Genomic DNA, 17,638 nt, shown 5'->3' with positions numbered 1-17,638 from the left:
ATTTTTGAGCTTTTCTATCTCTTCATTGATGGTTTTTTGAAATTTGAGTGCCAACTTCCTAGGTCGTTGTTTGACAGGCTTGACAGTTGAATCTATATTTAACTTGTGGCAAGCGACCTGAGGGTCGATTCCTAGCATATCGATATACAACCAAGCAAAAATATCTTTATTGAGAGATAGAAATTTGACAAGTTGCTCCTTGAGCTTGGGGTCTAAATTAGCCCTTACATAAACAAACTTTGGGTCATCATCTGAGCATAGATTGACTTTTTCTCTTGGTTCTATTTAAGTTTGTTTCCCTTTGAGCTTGTCTGATGCAGTTGTTGTAGTGTTGGACGTTTGAGGATCTTGATTCCTTGGGACGTCTTTGTCTTCGATGACCTGAGGCTTGGGTGAGGTCATTGTACTGACGTGATTGCATCGGTGAGCTTCTAGTTGGTTGCTTTTGAGCTTCATGATGCCTCGGGGACCGGGAAACAGCAGGAACCTGGTGGAGGGTTGATGGAATTGCTTGGATCTTGTGAATCCATCGCCATCCTAGAATGGCAGTGTAGAACGACTTGACATCGATTACACTGAATCGGTTGAGGTTTTGATCATGTCTTCCTTTTCTCTTATGGAGACTGGCAGGATGACATCTCCAATGGCATCTGTGCGATCTCCGTTGAATCTATAAAGCGGTGCATTTGATTCTATCATCACTGGGTCTGGCAGGTGTATGTCCTTGTAAGTTTGATAAAAAGTATGTCGCACGAGCTGCCTGGATCGATGAGGACTCTTTTGAGTGACCACTCGTTGATTTTGACGTGCACTACCAGGGCATCATTGTGGGGTAGGCATACCTTGTCTAGATCATCTTCTGTGAATGAAATTGTTGTTGTTGTTTGAGGGTTGGTGGGATTGATCACCTCAGCTTTGTGTGAGAGGTGGTAGATTTCTTGAAGCGTTCATACTTTTCTCAGATTCTCCCCGACGAGGTTTTCGTCGTTTGAGGTGTCCTCAGAATCATGTTGATCACTTTCTCCTCATCGTGGTCGGAGGAGTATTGTCTCCTGTTGTGCCTCGACCGGCCTGGAGATTTAGATCATCGGGCTGTTCTACTCCTGCTTCTATTGTTGCAGGTTGTTCGTTGCTGCGGCTCCTACTTCTGTGGCGTTTGGCATCCAGCTTGTGCCTTTGGTCGCTTTCTGGCAGGAATATTTTCAATTTGCCTTCCTCCACTAAGTCTTTGAGGTAGTGCTTGAGGCTCCAACAATCATTGGTGTCGTGGTGGTGGAGCTTGTGGAAATGACAGTATGGTCGTTCTAGTATGGCGACCACCTTGTTGATGTTGGGCTTGAAGTATGATGTTGTATATATCTTCTTCAAGATCTGACTCGGCGTCTTGGAGAAGTTGGAGAATTCCCTTTTTGTATATGAAGGCTTGCTGGAGCTAGCTCTCTTGTTGTTGTTGTTGTTGTTGTTTGAATATTGATGACTTTCTTTGGATCCTCGCCTGTCACTTACTGCGAGGACCTCTTTTCCTTTTTGTTGGGCTATCCATTCTTCGTATTTGATGTACCTGTCGACTCTGTGATACAAGTCGTCTAGGGTCTCTGGCTTGTTGCGCATGAGGGACCCTGCTAGGTTGGAGTCGTCTAAGAGGGCGTTTGTGAATGCAGACGTTGCAAAGCTGTCTTTGAGTCCTACTTCCAACGAGAGGAGGTCTTTCTTAAAACGTCCTATGAACACGCGGATTGTCTCTCCACGCTTCTATCTTAGCCGGAATAATGAAGTCCCAGGGTCGACCTCGCTTCTTCTTTGTTGTGGGGACTGACTCGCCTCGAATGTTTTGGCCTTGTCGGTTCTTTGATGGAATCAGGAAGGAGTGTGTAGAACTAATCTATGGCTCCGTCCTTCAAGCTGGCTGGAAAGAGTTTGCACTTAAGGTAGTCGTATTCATGCGTCTTCGTAGAGAGTGTGAGTGGTCGGGTGAAACGCTACGTCTTTCGCTTCTGGTACGAGCTACCGTCGTACAACGGGAACATTGGTTGGATGAACTTTGAAGGCGGCTTCTTGTGATTGATTTTTGTTGTGAATGATGACGCCTTGTACGTTTGGAGTATTTTCTGGGCGATTTGGAATGCGCTATCCTTATCATTTGCCTTCTCCAATCTTTGTGCGAAGTCTTCTAGCCTTTGATTGGTGGTGTTGGTGAGGGCTGTGACGACGTTGTTCTCCATTGTGTCTGGAGGGCCGTTGTTGGCGTTGGAGGTGGTGTTTTCGCGCATCATCTGGTTTTCTTGTTGAAGTGTTACGAATGACTCCTGTAGTGTCTTCATCTGATCTGCTAATGCTTATAATTGTGCTTCCATGGTGGCTTGTTTGTGACCAGCTTCGTGGGCTTGAGAAAATGGTGTGTATATTTTCTCAAGAGAACAAACCGGCAGACAGCGCCAATGTAGATGTTATATTTACTGGACAACAACCTAATGATTCGTGTGGTAGGGAATGGCTGCACTCTTCTTGGAATAAGAGTTGCCTACATATCAAGTTTCTTAGGATAAACTTGAATCAAGCCTTACGTAGTTCATCTCTCTCTACTTATAGATATTTGAGCTGACTTTTCTTATTTGCTCCAGGCCAGTTATGAGGTGTAGATCTACCTTGTGTGCTATCTTGATGATTCGTCATTACTCTGTTGTTACATAGTTAATGTCACTGTGATTGTGGCGTTGATTGAGCTATAAGATTGCGCTAGTTGGTTTGCTTCCATAAATAGTCAGAATCGATGTCCGCTGACGACGGGTGTCAGGTCGCGGGAGTACGGTCTGATAGTGTGGGACGAGCTGAAGGTGGACGACCTGGTGTTGTGTCGTGCTCCTCCTTCATACACCAGCGAAACAGAACTCGTGAATACTGTCCCTTCATCCTCCCTACACGAATCAGAGAATCAGATAAGTCTTTAATTGCTTTATTCTTCTTCTATTCTCTTCTTCCTGTCAGCCGCCAGAGAGAATTATATTGCTGTTCTAGAGGGTAGTCTGTTCTAGTGCAAAGTCGCCATCGTTAACCATTGAATCCTCGTGAGGAAGACGCCATCGTTGCCTTTTTGCACCATTGGAAGGGGCTTAAATCTTTCCTTAAGGACGACTAATAATCCGCTTGGTTATTACCGTTATATTCGTCCTTGTCTTCTATTGTTTTCTTTTATCTGCATACAACACATTATAGTGTGGAATGGGAGAGTACTTAGACGGCTTATGACGAGTAGTACTAGACAAGTGCTCTTTGGAGCAATAGCCAAGGATGAGGAAGAAACTATCTTGCGGGTGGCGAGTGAGAAGGTTCAAAGCAGTTTCTTCAGAGGAGGCTGAGCTTATTGCAGCAGAGGTAGCAATGCTGTTATCTACAGAGATGGGAGTTGCTAAGGCTGAGCATCGAGGGGACAATCAAAATGTCATAAAACTTTTTAATTGCTCTTTGAATGTGTGCTAGTGGAAGTAGAGAAACATTATGTCTTCATTTTCAAGAGTCTGCAGTCTGTGTCTAGTTTTAAGTTTATCTGCGTACCAAGGTCTTTTGTAGGGAGGCCCATGACCAGCTGCTTGGGCGTCAAGTAGAACGACCCAAGTTGTATTGCTGAGAGGTTATATGAAAGAGTTGTATCTAGTAGAAATGAAAACAAAATTAAAATATTTGCATTGTAAATTAGCGGTCTAATTAACATGTAAGATAGGAAAAGATAGATAGACAACAAAGTAGAAATTAGAAAGAATAGAAGGTCTCCCGTCTCAAGAAGCTAATAGTGTATGGACTTTCATTTATTTTTATTTATGTTTATTTATATATTCGATAATCAAACAAACAGACAAGTCATTGCTGAAAGTGTCAAATAGCAAAAAGAATAAAAGGATACAAGTAAAAAGAGTGAACTTAACTGTAAATCAATAACGTAGTTTTAATCAATGAGCAAATTTGAAGTCCGTTTAAATTGTCATTGACAATCAAGCGATCAACAGTTCTAACAAAGGCATTTCAATTTTCACTAATTATCAAGAATCAGAAAAACAACAAGGAAATCAGAATTAATTAGCAATGTGGTAAGTTATAGACATACCGTTTGGCACTCAAACTAATACTACCTACGTTAATCAAATGTTTTAAACTCATTAAATCAGGTCCAATAAAATTCCCCCAACTGACATATGAAGACAAAAAATGTTATAATAAATTCAGTGAACCTGACAAGAACAGTGATACGTGCTACTCTTTAAAAGCTCACAGATCAAATCAAACAAGATCCTTCTATTGGTGGAGATAAAAAAGAGTTCTCAACTCCTCACATTTGCCAAAAGTCAAATGTAACCACCTTATTAATCACCAATCTACTTCCATCTGATCAACTTCACCAATTTAGACTTCCGTTAATGTATGTACTCTAGCTAAGTCCCCTATGGGTGTACACGAATGAGGAGAGATAAAATGTTAAAAAGTGGACAGTGAACTATTGAAGCCGTGAGTGTGGTAGGACCCAAGAAGTAAAGAAATCGGGCAAGTCGGGCAGCAAAGACAGAACAGAAAACAGAACGGGCAGACTACCCGGAGCCGAGGTGACCGCGGAGAACCCACATGTGCAGAGCTGTCTTTCTTTCAATTATTATTATTATCAATTCTCCATTTAACTTAATAAAATTTTCTTAATTTGAAAATTAAAAAATATTACATCTAACACGGTAAAAAAAAAAAAACTATTATAGTTAAGTGATAATAATTAGAGAGAGAGAGAGTGTGGGACAGGGTGAAGTAATGGTTTTATTGTTTAATATTAATTATTTGTTTTGACGCGTTAGCTGTGAGTGAGTGAGTGAGGGAGTGAGAGAGAAGTGTCGGCGGAGATGTTAATAAAGATATAAAAATGTAAAAAAAAAAAAAAAAATTTAGAGAAGAAAGAAAGCGTTTCTTCAGTTGTTGTTGTTATTAGCTGTATATGAATATTGGTGGGGTTGTTGAGAAAAACAACGACAACAACTTCCTCTATTTATCCTTATTATTAAGGGCTTATTGCACTGATAGTGTTTGATGAAATTACTGAGAGAGAAAGAATTATTATTTTTTCGTTGACTGAGGTAAGAAGCAAGGAATAATAAAGGGCGTGAAGAAGAGGTTTTTTTTTTTTAGTCGGTGGGGGTGTAAGTGTAAGGTGTTCTCTCGAGAAATGATTTGTTGGTCTCAAGTGAGTGAAAGAGCCTCAGTCTAGAAAAGGGTTTCTTCCATTTCTTTGGATCTTATAAGAAACTCGGAGAGAAAAATTGGTAGATCTGAAGTGAGTGTGAGGAGGAATGGAGGCCAGTGCTGGTTTAGTTGCTGGTTCTCATAACAGAAATGAGCTGGTTGTTATCCGTCGAGAAAATGAATCTGCTGTAAGTGTTATTAAGATCTAGATAGCTAGCGAATTGGGAGGTTTTGTTTGACTTTAATTTTTTGTTTTGTTTTGTTTTGTAGCCGAAGCCACTACAACAGCTAAGTGGGCAAATCTGTCAGATTTGTGGGGATGATGTTGGACTTACCGGCGATGGGGATCTTTTCGTCGCTTGCAACGAATGTGCTTTCCCAATTTGCAGGACTTGTTATGAGTATGAACGCCAAGAAGGGAGTCAAGTCTGCCCGCAGTGTAAAACTAGATTCAAACGTCTTAAAGGTATCAAGGAGTTGAAATTGTTTTTTCTATATTGAATTTCGAAATTTTGGACGTCTGTGAATTGATTGGAATTGAATTGCAATTTTGCAGGGTGTGCAAGAGTTGAAGGTGATGATGAAGAAGATGATATTGATGATATTGAGAATGAGTTTATTTATATGGGAAGGGATAGGCAAGATATGCATCAGTATCTTGCTGAGGCTATGCTTCAAGGCCATATGAGCTATGGAAGAGCTGGTGATATGGACATGCCTCAAGTAGTCCACACAATGCCTCAAGTACCACTGCTCACTAATGGACAGATGGTAATTCACTACCCCTGCTGAATCTTTTTCTTCAATTTTTCGTATTTTACTGTCTTATTTCCTTCCATTTGTGTAATTTCTGTTTCTGTTAGATGAACATGTTCTTTTTTATGATAATACCATGTTTGTATATTTGGAATGATTTTTCTCTTCTCTTAAATTCACGTGGAAATACTCTCTTGATCATTGCAGGTTGATGATATTCCACCAGAACAACATGCCTTGGTTCCTGCTTTCATGGGTGGTGGAGGAAAAAGAATTCACCCGCTTCCTTTCTCAGATCCTAGTCTTCCAGGTACCTGAATCGAAAATCCAACTAGTTCACTTCTGTTTTCGCTTAGTATGAAGTTTTGTTAATTTTTTCAGTTGACACTTGAAGTCAATTTTTCTTTAAGTTGGGTCTCTGACATGTGAATTTCCTTCTGCAGTTCAAACCAGATCCATGGATCCCTCCAAAGACTTGGCTGCTTATGGTTATGGAAGTGTAGCTTGGAAGGAGAGGATGGAGAGTTGGAAACAAAAGCAAGAGAAGTTACAAGTGATGAAGAACGACAATGGTGGCAAAGATTGGGACAATGATGGTGATGGACCAGATCTGCCCCTGTAAGTTCTCAATAACTATTTGTGCAACTGGTGATGCTGTATTGAATAATTCACTTGGCAATCATGAAATTCTCACAAGATAGTTATGCAGTCAGCCAGATTATAATGCTTTCATATCAAGCCCTCGAGTCTCCGTGTATCTAAACAACTCAATGAGTACTAACTTTAGGCATCATGTCAGCTGTTCTAGATTTCTCATGACAAATCAATTCAAAATTTAATTATTACCTCATAAAGAGACTACATTGCAATGCATAATTGTGACAGTAATATGATGATGTTCATTTCATGTTTCACTATTGGAAATTGTTTTTTAGTTTCTTGGCAAATGATAAATTGGAAATACGATAACTGTGTCTTGATACTCCTAGTAAGATGCTGGATATGTAATGTGCTTATCAAAGTTTACACTCTGCAGAATGGATGAAGGCAGGCAGCCATTATCCCGGAAGATGCCTATCCCATCAAGCCGAATTAATCCCTATCGAATGATCATCATAATCCGGCTTGTAGTTGTTGGGTTTTTCTTCCATTACCGAGTTATGCATCCCGTGAATGACGCCTATCCATTGTGGCTTGTATCTGTAATCTGTGAGATCTGGTTTGCCGTCTCGTGGATTCTTGATCAGTTCCCTAAATGGCTGCCAATTGAAAGAGAAACATATCTTGACAGGCTCTCCCTGAGGTCCGTGCTCTGCCCACTTACGTGTTATCTTGTTGTTGTTCCATATACATATCGTTGACCGAACTGCAATCGTTGTGTGTTTTTTCAGGTATGAGAAGGAAGGTCAGCCTTCTCAACTCTCTCCAATTGATTTGTTTGTGAGTACAGTTGATCCTTTGAAGGAGCCCCCTCTGGTCACTGCGAATACTGTGCTGTCCATTCTTGCTGTGGACTATCCTGTTGACAAGGTATCCTGCTATGTCTCTGACGATGGTGCTGCTATGCTGACATTTGAAGCATTGTCAGAAACATCTGAGTTTGCAAGGAAGTGGGTCCCTTTTTGCAAAAAGTTTAACATTGAACCAAGGGCACCAGAGTTTTATTTTGCCCAGAAGATAGATTATTTAAAGGATAAGATTGTACCTTCATTTGTGAAAGAACGAAGAGCAATGAAGGTAAGGAGGTTGAGAATAATCTTCTTACAGTCCTGCCATGTAATGTTTCATGGGTTCATGTCTAACCTTGATGTATTATTATGGGATTTTGCAGAGGGAGTATGAGGAATTCAAAGTCCGGATCAATGCTTTGGTTGCCAAGGCTCAAAAAGTTCCAGAAGAAGGTTGGACAATGCAGGATGGAACGCCATGGCCTGGAAATAATGTCAGAGATCATCCTGGAATGATTCAGGTATACATTATTTGAGTTTCGTAATTCTTGATTCAAATCTTGATTCGTTGTTCTAATATTCGTCTGGATCCATTCAGGTCTTTCTAGGACAAAGTGGGGGTGTCGACACAGATGGAAATGAATTACCTCGTCTAGTGTACGTCTCTAGAGAAAAGAGGCCTGGATTCAATCATCATAAGAAGGCTGGTGCTATGAATTCCCTGGTGAGTGGACAGTAAACAGATCATCTACGACTTGTTCAAGTAGTGTTATGGATGCCTATTTTTGAATTCTCTGGAAGAGAAAAGGTAGGTTTTTTCTTAATTTTTTGGTGGAATTATCTGCATAACAGGTTAGAGTCTCTGCCGTGCTCACAAATGCACCATATATGTTGAATTTGGATTGTGATCACTACATCAATAACAGTAAGGCTATCAGGGAGGGAATGTGTTTCATGATGGATCCTTTGTTGGGGAAGAAAGTGTGTTATGTGCAGTTTCCACAGAGGTTTGATGGTATTGATCGCCATGATCGATATGCTAACAGGAACACTGTATTTTTTGATGTAAGCATAAACTTATGTTGATCTGAACCTTTCCCTTTTTATCTTGGTTTTGATTAGTATGATATCAGGTATCTGTATGCCCTAATTACTCTTTGCTATCAGATCAACATGAAAGGTTTGGATGGAATCCAAGGACCCATTTATGTTGGAACTGGATGTGTATTCCGAAGGCAAGCACTTTATGGTTTTGATGCCCCAAAGACAAAGAAACCACCCACGAGAACCTGCAACTGCTTGCCAAAGTGGTGTTGCTGTAGCTGCTTTTCTGGGAGGAAGAAGAAGAAGACAACCAAAAGCAAGACAGAGAAGAAAAAGAGGAGTTTTAGGAGAGTAGAGTCAGGACCTCCTGCATTGGCTTTGGAGGGTATTGAAGAGGGTATTGAAGGTAATTTCAACCTTATTGCATTCTTCTGATACTGTTCTCTATATAATTTTTGGAATGCTACAAAGTAACGCATGTTCTGTACAGTTAACCGTTTTACTTCTACGTCCTGGCATATTTCTCTGTTGGAATGGGTGTGGAAAGAATAACAATTATTTATCAAGTGTTGGTGGCGTATTCTTGTAAAACTGTCATCTAGGTTTCCTTAAGTTGAAGATTATCTTAGTTCAGGTTCAGATGCATTTAGCATAAATTGTCTCATGCCAGGTTGATTTTGATTTAGAAACCAAAGGTATCATTTTTAACATTATTACAAGACCTACTGAGAAAATGGTATGGCTAAAGTTATCTGTATAATTACGGATTAGCTTCTGCTGTATGCTATTTTAAACTCTACGTCTGGCTTTTGATAAGATCATAATTTCTTATAAACTTATTTTCGTATGTTAGTTTAGGAATCATTCTGTAAAGACGAGGTCTGGCTTCTTTTGTAGCATCTAACTTTGAAGGATTTATTATGCAGGAATCGAATCCGAGAAAATTTCTATGGTATCTGAGCAAAAGTTGGAAAAGAAGTTTGGTCAATCTCCCGTATTTGTTGCTTCCACCCTACTCGAAGACGGTGGGACCTTAAAAAGTGCCAGTCCCGCATCTCTACTAAAGGAAGCCATTCATGTCATTAGCTGTGGCTATGAAGACAAGACAGACTGGGGAAAGGAGGTAATGTCTCGATTGTAAGTGTTGTTTCGCAAAGTCCCTACAAGTTAGAGATTTTCCTCTTAATTTTCAATTTATCTTCTTGACTAGGTTGGATGGATATACGGTTCGGTTACAGAAGATATTTTGACGGGGTTTAAGATGCACTGCCATGGATGGCGCTCTATATACTGTATTCCTCCCAGAGCAGCCTTTAAAGGATCAGCTCCAATCAATCTGTCTGATCGTCTACACCAAGTTCTTCGATGGGCTCTTGGTTCTGTAGAGATATTTTTGAGCAGGCACTGCCCTCTTTGGTATGGGTATGGAGGTGGTCTTAAATGGTTAGAGCGGCTATCATACATTAATGCTACAATTTATCCCTGGACATCACTTCCTTTACTGGCCTATTGTACCTTACCTGCTGTGTGCCTGCTCACTGGAAAGTTCATCACTCCAGAGGTAATAGATAAGCCAATTTGTAATACATATACTGTTATTTCAATGATGACTGGATCTTAATATGATTTTTGTTTTGTTGCAGCTGAGCAATGTTGCAAGCTTATGGTTTATTTCGCTTTTCATTTGTATTTTTGCAACGGGTATTTTGGAAATGAGGTGGAGTGGAGTTGGTATTGATGAATGGTGGAGGAATGAACAGTTTTGGGTCATTGGAGGTGTTTCTTCACATTTCTTTGCAGTTATCCAAGGGCTCCTAAAGGTTTTGGCTGGTGTGGATACTAATTTCACTGTCACATCAAAGGGAGGCGATGATGCGGAGTTTGCAGAGTTGTATGCTTTCAAGTGGACTACATTGCTCATTCCTCCGACCACGCTCCTGATAATAAATTTAATTGGGGTGGTTGCTGGTATCTCAAATGCGATAAATAATGGATACGAGTCATGGGGCCCTCTCTTTGGGAAGCTCTTTTTTGCCTTCTGGGTGATAGTCCATCTCTATCCTTTCCTGAAGGGTCTGTTAGGCCGACAAAACAGGACGCCTACAATCATTATTGTGTGGTCTATCTTGCTTGCTTCAATTTTCTCCCTTTTGTGGGTTCGGATTGATCCTTTCTTGGCGAAATCAGATGGTCCTGTCCTGGAGGAATGTGGTTTGGACTGTAATTAACAGTTTCGATAGCATTTGGAAACTTGTGGATCATTGTCAGATCACACCTCAAAGCTTAATATGATATATTTGTTACCACACGTGAGATGACAACCAGTGAATGTGCAGAAGTTGGGCCTGAGGAGAATCTGCAAAGTGTAGATAGATAGGGTGGGGGTTGTGTTGCCATTTTTTGTTGGTCCCAACTCACTGCTTCTGGTGAAGGGAATCCAAGAGGTCAAGCTCCGCTCCGTTGTGTGAGTTTATTGTTTGTTGGAAATCTTCTAGGCAGTTATATAACAGTGTTCCATGATTCTTTATTAGTTTGGTGAAAACGTGGAAATAGAAGGGTCATCCACATGTTACACCATGTATTGTTGCAGTTGCTATATATTGATTTGTTCACAATAAGGGTGGGCCTTTGGCTTCCATCCATTCCACGTAAAGCAAACTCCAGTTCAGTCGGTTGTTCTCATTCAACACACTATGACCCTTCATTATCAGTTTCTTCTAGTTACTGTTATATTGTGCTGAACAGAGTTGCGAAATCTGAAAATGCATGCTGTTGTAAGTTTGGAGGGAATGGGAATATTGATTTTCCTGGGAAGGATGTGGAGGATACCAGTTTCCTAAGGTTAGTTTTAGTACAATGGGAACTCGTTCTAGTGTTTGTATTGTAATAAACTAGTTTTTTTTTTTTTTTTTCTAAAACAGAACAACAATGTGAAACCATTATAATATCTGAGCACAGTTTACAGTCTGGAGACTTGCATGAGTAGCAGAGAAGGCACTTGGTTTTTGTCCATGTAGATGTAGGGATTTCATTTCATGTGAATATGTGATCAGGCCACCGGGGTAACACCTCTCTTTGTTCCTTGCTTATACCCCTTCATTTCAAATACATTTTGAACTGAGCCCTCAATGTCCCTGCCCCACTCGAGCAAGTCACTTGTTTGATCGTTTTTTCTTTTCGTGGTTGAGTTGGTGTGGGGGGTTGGCTTTACACTTTTTAATTAATATATCTAACTGTCAGAATGTGGAATACGTCCATGAATGTGGTAGGCCCCGCAAGACAGTTCATTTCTGCTGAGTACTTCAGTGGCATTTGCAAATGGCATTTACAAGGAATTTTTTATATTTATATATAGATGATTTGGGTGGGGTCGCCATAGACGTTTATGGAGACCTCAGATATGTTGGTGGATTTAGAATTTTTTTTTTGGTGGATTCAGAAATGAAACGTAGTCACGTAGAGGGTCGTAGAAATACAATTTCGTTGTTTGTTCATCTTCAAAAGTAGGTAACAACCAAAAAAGTAGAAATACATTTTTGTTTCACATTGTCTACGACTCTGAGAGAATAGTCTGAACTTGTACGGGGAACAATCCATTCTCATCTCCTTGTGCTCAATCATCAAGGTATTGAAATCGGTGATATCTTAAAATAGATTAATAACGACAATTAGTAAATGTTTTGATCTAGTTAAAGAAGGATGAGGTATCTCAGCTCCGTGACTTGGGAGTCCAAGCAATAAATTGTTCATTTGTGCGATTTTGACCCATGAGTAAGTCAGTAAGAAAATTACCACCTTTACCATTCAGCTTGCATGACTTCAGAGAATATGTTCTCCACTTAATGAGCAAAAACCAATTTCTTGTTAAAATTCTGCTCAGATTTGCTTGCCCTATGATCTTTTGCATTATTAGGAGCTGAGCATATGGTGGGGTGAAGACAACGTTAACGGATAACCTATCTGTTAACCTATGTGGCATAAATAAATGCGTACTTTGATATGAATTATTTTTCGTCTGCACAACTTATTGGCATTATAGATCACATGATTCCTATGCATATAATCCTTATTGCCCCATGTCGTAGTTCGATCAAGAAGAGAACATCTTATCAGTCTGGATTTTGGATCACCGGAATTGTGATCAAATCGAGAACCCTGGCCACTGGAGTACGTAAATAAGCATTGTGTTTGTTCAAGTGTTTGTCTGTTTGACAACTATCATTCTCATTACGAGAACAGCATACAAACATTGAGCTTTTATTGTACATTTATAGTACTAAGGAGAGTTTTGGGAAATTGTTGAAGTTTTGAGACTGGCTTGAGAAAGTAATGATAAAATTTAGAAAGGAGTATGAGAATCTTCTATCTAATAAAACACAATGGTGTGGGGCAGGCCTCCATCCATTCTGGTATCATTTTTCTAAGTTATGACATACAAGAGACTTTCAAATTCATCTAAAGGGTGGTGTCGATTTTTAAGTTAATTGTGGTTCTACCATATCTCTTCTTCTCTCATTTAGAGTAAAAACACATAAAGAATTGTTTCCTTCCAACATCTGCCCTAACCGCCGCCATCATCGTTGATGCATGGTGTCTTCCGAAACAGCTTCTAGATCTTACTGAGTTTTGGTGAATGAGATCACAAACAGTTTGCAAGTACCAGTATTGTCACTGTTTTGTAAATCTTCCAGTACGTAAGTTGCAGAATGTGTAACACTTTGGTTCTGATTTATGGTTGGGTTACTTTCTGATGTTGAAACAAGTGAACCAGATGTACTGATTAGAGAATAGACGACCCTACGAACCTGCTGAAACTTGTTTCCAGATGTGGGTGCCATGAATTAATTAATTTTTTTGGTCGTGGGATGAAGCTTGGGTTGGTTGTTGGTTCGTGTAAATGTAATTATTGGTTAAAAAACATTGTACTCATTTGGTTTGTTTTTATGTTTCTAATATGGTATGAGCTGTTTTTATGCAGTGTGAAGACATTCTTAACGCGGACAGCCTTATTTTTCCAGGGGTTGGGGCTTTTGCTGCTGCAATGGACGTGCTGAATAAGAATGGGTAAGTTCTTAGCACTGCATTATGCTCGATAATCGCTTCTTCGGAAAGATAAAGATATTTTGAAGCCCGCCTTTAGTCTCAGTAGTTGGGATCAAAATGAACTTTAACTCAAACTTCCGCCCTTACTTAAACTTGAAAATCTGGAGAGGGTTGTTCCTATATCAATCATCTCAACAATCCTTCATTTGCTATCTCTATTTTACTCCTATTCTCATCGATATTGTCGCATTCGTGATATTAACATTCGGAGATAATTATATTCTACTAGAATGTATGATTTGCAGGGATGGCGTAAGCTTCCCAGGCTTATATTGAAAATGACCGTCCCTTTATATATCTAACGTAGTTGTGCTTTATAACGTAGTTGTGCTTCCATGAGCTAACTGTCAATCTCGATACCGCTTTATACTTGAATGCATTTTTACTTGCCAAAAAGCTGGTTCTAGAAGAAGATCAATAATAACTAACATCCCAGTATCGTACAAGACAAAAGATATAGTAAATATCAACTTTTCCACTGGGAAGTTTCAAGTGTGGCTGACTTTTTCACAGCCACAAACAAGGCTACACAATACAGCATATTTGAGCTCCTCTCAATCTCATATTTGTACATTATGTTACATAAAGTACTCTTTCGTCTTTCAAGTTCATTTGTTTCGTTTGGTTATTTCTTTTTCTTTTGCAGGAATTTGGTTTATGTGAATGAAGGTGAAGGATGAACACGTACACCATGGGGTCCCAAAAGGTGTTTTGGGGTTTATAAAGGTATGATTTTTTGAGAAAAAATTGAAAATTTGATTGCTATTGCTAGAGATTTGTAGAACATCCTATTAAAACTTAATGGTCAATTCGTAAACTAATAATTTGGGAGGGTATTAAGGACGAGAGTCGAAACAAAGAAGTGTTGTGAATTTTATTTGAAAACTTAAATCTATATTGATTGAATAACATCATGATAGGCGTTGTATTGATTCACTCATTTGTAAACATATATTATCCATCTTATTAAAATATTTTTACCAATTCACTTTGTTGTAGCTTGCTTCCTTTGATCCTACAAAGAAGAAGAAGAAGAAGGTTCTCGACATGGATCCTTCGGGATGAATCTGTCGATAAATTGATTCGAGAAAACAAAAAGCCCGGCGTGTATAAACTTTTTCCCAAGAATGTCCATATTTATACGGTTGAACTTCTTATTTTGTAATGCTACAATAGTGTATATTCGACCCAAAGATTGAAAGGATTGATTCCATAATCTATTTTTTTTAATAATATTGCAATTTTATATCGTGGTAAAAAGCTATAGAGAAAGTATATTGTTTTCTTAAGCCTCAACCTTAAGTAGGTGAATATCGCCTTAGTTCCAATATGTAATTACTAATCGCTTTAAACATAAGAATGAGGAACCTCCATGGAATGGCTCGAAATGTGTTTCTACGCTCATTATCATTTATACTACGGATTGTGCGCGGTATAAGTCCAGACCGCTAAGATGAACTTGAGTGATGAGGTTGACTTGGAAGACTATGTTTTCGACCGATAAGATTAGTGTTTGCGAGGTTAGTTTATTCAACTGTTATGCTTGCCTACATGTATATATATTTATTTTAAATATCGTTGCAACTTCGGATGAACATGTCAAAGATAGTTGTTATCTTCTATGGGTGTGTGTGTGTGTTGAAAATGTGTTGTGAAATGGTTTCAAGTATGAAGTAACGATTTGTTCTTGTATTTGGACACCGGTAGAAGACTTTGTAACCACAACATTAGGAATCCAAATATGAATGTTATCTTTAATGAATTTTTCACTTGGATATCCAAAGGAGTAACTTACGGATATCGTGGAATTCAAGGAACTCGGGGAATAGACTTAGCTTAAGAAATGGGTGATAGCCATGCGTAACTCAATGAAGGGGTGTGGAATGGATTGTGTTCTTGTACCGCATTAACCACCTTTAATTTATTCAGCTGAATTGAATCACTTTTCTTTAAGTTTCTTAGTGGTATTTTTCAGATTGATCGGTAGTACCGCATTGTCTTGTATGCAAGTTTAGGGTGCTTCTACAAAATTAGTGCCACAAGTGACTCCATATCAGTCAGTAGGCAGGCGGGCATACCCTAGTATCTAATAAAAAGCAATGGTGTGGAGCCCACAGAGACTCCATCCAATGGTTGCCATTGTCTTTTCTAAGTTGTGACATGGCAGATTCAAGTGTTTGGAGAGTTTGTGTAATTTTGTTAAGATAATCAATACTATGAAATCTATCCAAAATCAACCAAAAGTCAACAACAATTTTGGACTTATAAATTGTTGGCCAAAGCCCATAAACCGTAAAGCTCCAATTGATTTGGGCTTATAGATAATGAGTAATTGGGATGGCCTCAGGGCCAGATTTATAAATTGAGTTGTTTATTTACTTGGGTCTTCTGCGAATTTTATTTTAAGATAAGATGCAGCTTTGCATGAAGGTCGCGATGAGTTGTTGGGGTAATGTCGCAGGCGTGTCGAGGTCTCGCGGGCCGTAGGCACGGGCATACCCTAGTATGATAATGAAATAATGTGGGGAACATAGAAAAGTTAGTGCACCAACAAAGACGCTATGCGCATATGGGAACATGGTGCATAATAAAATCCAGCCCGTGGTGATATATGGCATGGACCATTTTCCCTTGTCTTGATTTTGTTGCCTTTTGGTTCAACTGTTCCCTAACTTTTCACCCAGTACGCTTTCGTTCATGTGTGCGTTACCTTCTCTACCTTGGCCTGGGGTTCTTCAGAAACCAATCATTTAAATAAAAAGGTCAATTCTTCATTTTATTTTTAAAATAAACCGCCATGTGAACAGAATTCAAGATATTATTAATTATTCAACCCAATTCTTCATATAAATGCTTTAAGGTTGCTACTTGCTACTGAATAACTTTCGGTCACATTTGTTTTCATCAAGAAAGGAGAGACGATAATTGTACCACAGATGTGTTTACTGATGTTCCAAAAACACAAAAATTGGTAGCATAGATGAAAAATACACTTTTTTCAGTTTATTGTGATTGACGCCGAAGGTGTCTCACTTTGGTTGGTTGTACAATCTCTTTATCACTTTGCACCTCAACTTTTGTGACTTTATAGCATGTGGCCAATAGCTCGATAGTTTAGATGAGGTGACTGAAGGGTCTCCGGAATAACAAAGTTTGAGGTACTGGTCAGATAAGAAAAACAAATAAGAATAAGGATGATAACAAACTAAGCCTAAAATAAAGAAATTTGTAGGCACTATCACACTAATGCCAAGATATGATGTTTGACTTCATTGTTTCTCCATATATCTTGCACTTGTGCTAGCTACTTGCACTAAGATATAATCGTTAGGCCACAAATCTTCAAACTCCTAAGCAAGTATATCACACTAGATAATCAAACTTAATTCCTCTAATATTGTCCGTAAGCAGTCTAAACACCATTCCTGCTCTATTCGTTGTTTAATCTTGTAAGTTTTCTCTACCAACGAACCTATTGATTCAAGTAAAAATATTAAAGAGAAAGAGGCCATGGAAATCAACTCAACCGAAAGTCTTTCTGTGCTTATTCCAGTGTATGCGTGTGCTTGTGTTCATTCAACAGTATACCCTTTTCCCCTGTTGATTGCTGTCTACCGTGAGCATAGGATTGGTCACAACATGCATATTAAGTTATTAATAACTTGTTCAGATGGAAATTCATGTCGAGCCTCATTATATATGAAACTCCGAATGTTTCAACAATGTGAGGACGTGGTTCAGAAGTTCAGAACAGAGAAGCGTCTCGGCCTGATATATACGAAACCTAAAGAACTCATTGCTAACACATATCAACATGTTAGAAATTTCTGGGGGAGCAGCTGTGGCCTGTTCCCAACAATATATCGATCCGTTTTTGTTATTTTTGTTATTATTCAATTTTTTGTGACAGACTGAACAATGAAACCGAAACCAAATAATCCCATTTCCAAATGACCTCATTAGATCGCCTCAAATTCTAAAAGCCCAGCACTAAAACAACACAGTAAATTTAAAAGAAGGCCAAAAATTCAAAGAAGGTCGTAATTCGTAAACATTCTATGGCAATAAAAAAT

At 39.1% G+C, this 17,638-nt stretch overlaps 1 protein-coding gene and 1 long non-coding RNA gene across 2 annotated transcripts; both read left to right on the top strand.

The window, feature by feature from the left end:
- Positions 1 to 4,825: 4,825 nt before the first annotated feature.
- On the top strand, positions 4,826 to 11,429 carry LOC147491384 (putative cellulose synthase A catalytic subunit 5 [UDP-forming]). Its single transcript, XM_086566934.1, has 14 exons — positions 4,826 to 5,402; positions 5,485 to 5,680; positions 5,771 to 5,985; positions 6,178 to 6,280; positions 6,414 to 6,588; positions 7,007 to 7,273; positions 7,362 to 7,707; positions 7,802 to 7,939; positions 8,017 to 8,142; positions 8,271 to 8,483; positions 8,586 to 8,868; positions 9,389 to 9,585; positions 9,673 to 10,023; positions 10,106 to 11,429. The coding sequence occupies exons 1-14, from the start codon at positions 5,322 to 5,324 to the stop codon at positions 10,688 to 10,690; spliced, it is 3,276 nt and encodes a 1,091-aa protein (XP_086423060.1). The 5' UTR covers positions 4,826 to 5,321; the 3' UTR covers positions 10,691 to 11,429.
- Positions 11,430 to 12,953: 1,524 nt separating this feature from the next.
- Positions 12,954 to 14,623, top strand: LOC147491383 (uncharacterized). The gene is made up of 4 exons (XR_015199919.1): positions 12,954 to 13,361; positions 13,441 to 13,526; positions 14,212 to 14,291; positions 14,565 to 14,623. It is a non-coding gene; the product is annotated as an uncharacterized LOC147491383 (long non-coding RNA).
- Positions 14,624 to 17,638: the final 3,015 nt, after the last annotated feature.

Source organism: Coptis chinensis, chromosome 6, assembly GCF_015680905.1.
Source record: "Coptis chinensis isolate HL-2020 chromosome 6, ASM1568090v1, whole genome shotgun sequence".
Taxonomy (NCBI): domain Eukaryota; kingdom Viridiplantae; phylum Streptophyta; class Magnoliopsida; order Ranunculales; family Ranunculaceae; genus Coptis; species Coptis chinensis.
Note: the sequence above shows the minus strand (reverse complement) of the source record. Positions and strands in the feature narration are given on the sequence as shown.